The sequence below is a fragment of the Lolium perenne genome, chromosome 4, assembly GCF_019359855.2.
Source record: "Lolium perenne isolate Kyuss_39 chromosome 4, Kyuss_2.0, whole genome shotgun sequence".
Taxonomy (NCBI): domain Eukaryota; kingdom Viridiplantae; phylum Streptophyta; class Magnoliopsida; order Poales; family Poaceae; genus Lolium; species Lolium perenne.
The window spans coordinates 266,298,019-266,305,534 of record NC_067247.2 but is presented as its reverse complement, the minus strand read 5'-3'; the positions used below and the strand labels follow the sequence as shown (position 1 = coordinate 266,305,534).

Below are 7,516 nucleotides of genomic sequence, written 5' to 3'. Positions count from 1 at the left end.
TGTTGGTTTTTGTTAATTTAAAGTCAGCCTCGTTGAGCCTTATGTTTTTTTTAAAAAGCCCCGCGCCATGGGCCAAAATTTTCTCAATAATAAGATTGTGAGGAACCAACGCCCCGTAGCCTGTTAGCTGAGCCTGTTTAAATGGAACCGGAGTGTTCCCGGTCGGAAAAAAAAAAAAGATCATCGTCTGCAGAAACATTTGTATGTACCGTCACTTGAATGTACAACGTCCACAGAAACATACCAAGGCATTTACTGTTTGGGCAGAAGCTTTAAAACATAAACAACGTGAATATAATTAGCCAGAGCGTATCAACCACTCATATTTACATAACCAAGGGGCATAGCCTCCATTTCGAAAAATATTTACATAACCAAGATATTTGCAAATCCTCGATTACAGACTCCCAGATTCTTCTCGCTGGACACACACGTAGACAACTTATATATCGGTCATCAACTGCATTTTACTCCATTCGTCCTCCCCCTGATGACATGCAGTTATTCTCAGACACAAACACAGAGCAGTTCATCAAGTCATGGGTACTGAGCACAGAACGGCTAGTGTGCCTCATCTACTGCAAGTGGCACTCTCTTCGCCTGCATGAACAACAAAGAGTAGCCGGTCAAAAGCGCATCTCTTTCAAATGAGAAATATGCTCCTCTGTTCTCTGTCCCAGAGAAAGAGAGAGACTCGTGTGAGTTCTGCAATGTGAGTGTATCTAATGATCATATTTCAAACACTGTCATGTTGTAATTTGTAAACTGAAAGTCAGCTCATCCAGTAACTGGGGTATTTCTGGGGCAGATAAAAAAAAATGTGCCGAGGCTGATGCTTACCAGCTCACGGAACTTCAGTATATAGAACATCTCAAGGTAACGCCTAGTCTCCCGCCTCTCGAGCTTCGAAACATACTTCCAGAAGCCATAAACCCCAGCCAGTGTCATCAACCTCTCGGAGTAAATCTTCCATGTATACCTACACAGCACGGAGAAAACAATTATCACGCAAGAGACCATGAAAAACACCTGGTATGGACCTGCCTAAAACATGATTGGTTGTACTAACTTTTCGTATATACGCTGAAGCCCCCTGTCAGATATCTTAACCCAGTGGTTGGGGTCTTGTTTGCATTGTTCAAAGAAGTCGGCCATCAAAGTGGCGGCCTGATCAGGATGGTAAGGATCAATGTGGAAACCTGAGACTCCATGCTCTATAATCTCGGCAGGCCCTCCGTGAAGTGTTGCGAAAGTAGGAAGTCCACAGGTCATGGCCTCCACAACAGTGAGACCGAATGCTTCATACAAAGCTGGCTGCAGTTCACAAGATACGTTTATACGGTCAGTATGTAACCCATTTGGATAGGACAACTTTCCCCAAAATTTCGATTCTAGGACCATAAGTTACAACTTTGCTTCCATACCTGCACAAAGGCACCGTGAGTATCAGCGATGTAGCGATACAGCTCACCATTTTGAGCCCTGTTCGTCTGGGCAGAGATCCAACGGAACTGCCCAAACAGGTCATATGTCTTAATAAGTTCATGCATCTTTTCTATCTCTTCTATCTCTTCTCTGTCCTTTGAATTCTTGACATCGAAAAAACCAGCTACTACAACAAGGTTTACATGCTCCCTTAGCTTAGCGTTTTTACTATATGCTTCGACCAGTCCTGTTATGTTTTTAACCCGGTCAAGTCTTGCCATGGAGAAGAGAATTGGTTTTGATCTGTCATCCAGATGTCCACTGCAAAGAACCGCAATTACGATCAGAAGGTCGCGTGCAGTACCATACATACTACTAATATCACTATCCCACTATAAGTGAAATCTACAAGACATGAAGAATACTGTAAAGGGCATATAGCATATTCTCACATGTGTACATCGTTTTGCTCCGGGTCATAAAGCAGGCTCTCAATTGAACCATGATAGGCAGTGAGTCGCCGGTCTTTTTCAGTGTATGGAAAATATATGGACATGTCTGCTCCAGGAGAGACTATGTTGAACTTTGGATCAAAAACATCAATCCCGTGCACGACGCGGTACAGACCAGGAAGAGTAAAAGCAGTATGGCTCTCATACTGTCCAACTGTGTTTTTGCTGCATACAAGGGAAACATAAGAATTGTATTGGGTGTCTTCTAAATATACCAATGTATGATCAGAACAAATGAAAGATACATGAAGTGCACGAACTCCACATGTTACCCTGTTATTAATCAATTAAGAAATCAACGTCTTAACATCTATATACTAGTATAATGTTACCCCATGCAGGAGAACCAGTTAACCAATGCTGAAACAACAGATAGAGAATGGTGTTGTCAATAAGCCAGAACAGGAAAAACCTTCCAGCGATTTCTTGGTATGTGCTGGTGATTATGAAATCAGCATTGTTCATCGCAATTATATCAGCAGTAAACTGACAAGAGAAATGATACTTCTCGTCAAACTTCTTCCAGTATATGTCTGAATCTGGATATTTAGTCTTCTCCAGAGCATGAGCAATATTGCACTGCAGAGAATTTTTTGACATGATCAGTAGAGAAACAAGTTCAGAACCTCAAGCATAATCTAATTTTTTTCGAAAATGAAGCATAATCTAATTAGTCATACCTGAGTAATTCCCATCTTATAAGATAGCAATGATGCCACAAGATTTCCATCACTGTAGTTCCCAATTATGAAATCTGGAGTACCCTGTAATTCTGCAGCAATTTCACCAGCTGCATCCTGTATTAAAGAAAAAAATGTATTGGCACCTTTTTCTCACTAACATAAGATGCATAATTATACTATATTAGAAAACTTTATAGACTAAACACAAATTCATACCCGTAGAAAGTATTCATATAGGGAACTGCAACAATTATATTATATTAGAAAACTTTATAGACTAAACACAAATTCATACCCATATAGGGAACTGTAACAAGGAAAATTGTCCCTAAATGTTTTGTGTCATTTCTACATAAGCAACTCCTGACCATTCAGAAAAGCATAAGCAACTCCTACAGTTTAGTACTTCGGTTGTGTATAACAAAATATGACATCGTTCCAAACCATGCACATTTTATATTTTATGTCATGCAGAAGTCCTTCCCTTGGGGCCTTTTCAGAAAATGAGATAACAGTGCAGGGCCATCTCAGGAATTTTTACAAGAAAAGAAGCATCACTGATACGCACCTCTGCAAATTTCTCCAGATAGGGCCACACATCAAATCTTGAAATCCATTTCTTGAGTATCCCGTTTTCGTTTTTAAATGGAACGCGCAATATGAAAGTATGCTTTGTTCCAGTTATTCTCTCAAGCCGCTGATTACATGATGTCCCTTTTGAATCTGGTATTAATCGTGTAACCTGAACCACATAACAGAAACACATTATTAGCAGTTGCTCCACTTCTGCAAAATAGTCACTAGAAAGTACTTGCAAACTATTACCATATATACTGCACATCAGAATAATATAATAGGACAGTATAACAAAGTAACTGGACAATTTACTCAGTGCAAACGAATTTTAACTGACAACAAAACAGAGAAGAGAAGAAAAATGCGCTTACGATGAGAATTTTAGGGGAAACGTCAAGCCCTTGTTTCTTTAACCTCAGAACCATCTCATTCTCCAATGCACGGACTTGGTCCAATATGTAGACAATCTGAGTAAAACAAAGGATGGAAAAAAAGTGATATAGCAAAGAGATGAGAAAACAGAACAATAAGGATATGACAAGCTATGTATGGTTGTCGTTGGCCATATCATCAGTTGGTACCTGCCCTCCAGTATCTGGCATGCCTAATACATTAGCTTGGCCAAAGTATCCATGAGGAGATACTATCACAACATTAAAGATCATAGGGATCCTCCCCAAGAAATTCTCCAGAGTAGATGGATCTGGGGCTTGAAGAACATCCAGAAGGAGATGCATCATCTCCAATACATGCTCAGCTGTATCACCCCAACCCTTCTCCAAGCCCCATTCTTGAAATCTGTAGGTTGCAATCACATATATGTGTTAAAAGATACATTATCCCTGTCGGATATGATTTCTTCGATAAAAGTAAAACTCCGTAAATCGCTGAATAATCTGAGACATATGGTGGTATGCAGCATTGACCAACAATGGCCATTAAATTCGCAGATGCAAAATCTGATGAAAGGAATTTAAACACGACGATACGTTTCCCCGCAATTAAAAAACACGGAAATACATTGCGTTAGTACGAGAGCTATAAATGCCTCCATATAAGGATTTAAGCAGCTGTATTTCGACTTGACAGTATATTTTTGACCCATAAAGGATATTTTTAGATGGACTTCTTAGAAATTCTCAAAACCTCAAACAGTCCAACCCAGCTACAGTTTTTTCGAAAAAATATTACAAATGACATGCAAAGCGCAGTATTGTGCTCAAGCAACAAATCAAGCAGCAAACTGTGATAGGGCAGACTAACTTATTAGAAAATTCTGAGTATGGTGTGTCAGCTGGGAGTTTTGAAAGGTGCTCCTCAGCTTTGGTCAGGACAGACTGAAGCCTTCCCACGCTCTGTATCCTATCATTTAGCATCATCACCTGCAGAACATACATGCAACGCTATTAGCACGAAACATAAACTTGGACCCGAAGTTGCTCTCAAAATTTCCTGGGCAGTAACAAAACTTACGTGCCCCTTGTGCCGGTGCTCGCGGAGGAAATCAAGCAGGGGCTCCAGGCAGTCCCTGTTCCGGAACAAAACCGAAGACAGGTGCCTGTTGAGAAACTGCACGCCATTTCCAATTGACGAAGACCGATTGGGACGTGGGATTAAAGCAGTGAATGGCTCAAAGTCAAGTTCCAGCACGTACGGGTCCTCGTGCCTGCCAATTGAAATCCAGGTTACGAGGTTCAAGTTGTGGTGATCAAAACTGAAATAGTGCCACTTTAGACAGTTTAGCTGCTTATGATATCACCACTCTGAAAGCCTGAAACCAAAAGCTGCAGCAGTTTAGCACGGAACCGTACTGAAACTGAAAGCTACTCCAATTCATTCCACATACTGTTATCAATCTAGTCTAACGGGAGCAGTTAACAAGTTTTCAATTGACTACACGGTTCTCAGATGTACGTTGCTTGAGGGACGAATATTAACCATCTCTATGGTCTACCAACAAAATTTGAGTATCTAATATAGTACTCCCATATGCACAGGTACTCCCATATGGCATTAACATATTTTACTGCTCCCGTCCAAGTTAAGTCCGGTATGGCGGCCTCTCAAAGCCAAACACTAACCGCGCGCCCAAATCCCCAATTAATCTCCTCTCACCAAAACTTTCACCATAAACAGAGGCAAAGTGAGCAATCGTCAGAGCAGAGAAAGCAGGAACAGGGGCGGACAACACGTACTGGCCGTCGACGAGTTCCTCCTTGAAGCGGAGGTACTCCGAGACGCCGAGCTGCTCGACGTTGAGCTCGTTGACGTTGACGCGGACGAACTCCCACACCCCCGGGCGCGGGCGCACCGCGATGGCCACGAACGGCGGGAGCACTATCGCCTCCTGCTCGACGAACACACACAGCCACGGCATGAGGGATACACGTATGCGCGCACAGAAGACAGAAGAATCGAGCGAGTGTGACCGACGGCGCACCTGGGAGGAGCGCAGGATGTCGAGGAAGGGGCCCTCGGCGAATACGCTGCCGCCGGGGACCTGGACCTCGTCGAGCGTGTCGAGGATGCGGTGCGGCTGCAGGATCCCCTTCCCCTTGCTCACGTACCTGCGGCCACAGGAGCAGAGGCGTACGTCAGCGCGCGAGGCATAGGATCGAGCAACTGGGCGGGAGAGCGGACGCAGCGCTGACTCACTTGGAGAGGAGGGCGACGAGCTCGTTGCGGTGGGCGTGGAGGGTGTCCTCGACGCGCTCGCGGATGCTCGGGTTCCGGTCAAGCTTCGGCGCGGCCATGGCTGGCTGGCTGGCTGGCTGCTGACTCGTGTCACTGTGCTCCCGCTACGTGTTCCGGGCGCTGGTGAGGAAGGCGGAGCCGAGTTGCCCAACTTTTTATAACACGAGGAGAAACGCCTTGCGGACGCGTGGCCCAGAAACTTGGATTGTTACTCATCGTCGTTCATCGTTTTTTATTGAGATCTCCCTGTCAGCTTAACTTTGGATTCTCTTTTTTTTTGATTGGTGATATATACGGTGATTCCGTTCATTTCAATCTCTGAAGTCTAGTCTTAGGCAGGTCGTGATGCGTGAGTCTGTGGTTGTACTTCCCCTTTCCGTTCCCTACTTCAAGGTCTAACTTTTAGTCATCTTTTTTTAACCAATGAATATGAATTATTTGTCACACAAGTTACATCATGGAATTCATGTTTTAAAACATAATTAAAATGGTACTCATTTTTATGACAAGCAACAGGTGTATGCGAATATTTTTTCCCAGCCTCCTGGGTCGCCCGAGGTGACTCCGGATGCACCCTCGTCGCCTCCCAAAAAACCACCTCTCCACTGCCCCCTTCACCCTGCCGCCGTCGGAGGAGGCCGTTGGCGACAACGGCGGTGGGGTGTCTTGTTTTCTGCTTTCTTCTTGACCTAAGTTTTGTCTTTCGTCGTTCCATGAGATCCAATCTCCATGAACTCCGACGTTGGGATTTGTCCGTGCGCCACCATCTTGTTGGTGTTGTCCCATGCAGGGTACAGCCCTGGCCCTAGAGGTCGTGGATACGGCCAACGGGGCGAGCGCCTAGCCGCGCCACCATACTCAGGTGCCCACGATGTCGTGGGAATTACCACGGCAGATACTACTGGGGGTATCACATGAGAGGTGTGAGGCAAAGTGATGTAGGAAAAACCAAGAGTGATATTTCAAACACAGAGTTTACCCAACTTCAGGTTCCACTACGGTGGTGGAATCCTGTGTGCGGCTAATTTACTATGATCATAATGTCGCCAACGTTAGGCGACATTGCTTTGGTTTACATGGTGGACGCCGGTTTAGGAGCTTAGGCGATGAGTGGGTCAATAAAAAAGCATCCCCTAGGGTCTTCCTAGGGGGTTCATATAGGCACATCCCAACTAGAGTTTACATGAATATAAAGTCGTTTGGGCCGATACGCTTTCTTCCTAAACATGTTGGTGCAGTCGCCATCTTTGAAGGCCGTGAGCAGCAGGTTAAAGAGAAGAATGACGACGAGGCTAGGCCATCACGTGTCCTATACCATAAAATATGCTAAGTTTTAATTTAAATTTAACCATTTTCATTTAACTTTGTAATATATAATAAAGTTTAAATAAAAATGAAAATTTCCATCAAATTAAAATGCTTTCAAATAGATATTTGAAGGACGCGATAGCGGCATTTCCCAATCAACCAATTCCGTCGTGCAATGTCGAATGGGGAATACAATTGGAGATGCTTTAATCTGGTTTCTTGGGACAGTAGACGGCATCAAAATATGCCTAACGATTAGAAAGGATCTTGCAATGCCTCCTCTTGATAGAGAGGGTGGTCCTGAGCGTTGCCGACTGA

General features: G+C 43.9%; 1 protein-coding gene across 1 annotated transcript; it reads right to left on the bottom strand.

Annotated features, from left to right (window-relative positions):
- Positions 1-271: 271 nt before the first annotated feature.
- On the bottom strand, positions 272-6,026 carry LOC127331575 (sucrose synthase 4). The gene is made up of 15 exons (XM_051357748.2): positions 5,852-6,026; positions 5,637-5,763; positions 5,392-5,543; positions 4,670-4,862; positions 4,460-4,578; positions 3,778-3,994; positions 3,568-3,663; positions 3,189-3,362; positions 2,618-2,734; positions 2,350-2,516; positions 1,878-2,102; positions 1,425-1,746; positions 1,070-1,314; positions 841-979; positions 272-600 (listed from the first exon to the last, which is right to left on the bottom strand). Exons 1-15 carry the CDS (start codon positions 5,947-5,949, stop codon positions 562-564), a joined length of 2,430 nt encoding a protein of 809 aa, XP_051213708.1. The 5' UTR covers positions 5,950-6,026; the 3' UTR covers positions 272-561.
- Positions 6,027-7,516: the final 1,490 nt, after the last annotated feature.

Coding starts and splice junctions, on each gene's coding strand:
- LOC127331575 (XM_051357748.2), bottom strand. CDS start 5,949: ATGGCCGCGCCGAAGCTTGACCGGAACCCGAGCATCCGCGAGCGCGTC. Junction 4,863..5,391: donor GAGGAACTCGTCGACGGCCA/GTACGTGTTGTC, acceptor TTCAATTGGCAG/GCACGAGGACCCGTACGTGC. Junction 3,363..3,567: donor TTTCCCCTAAAATTCTCATC/GTAAGCGCATTT, acceptor TATGTGGTTCAG/GTTACACGATTAATACCAGA.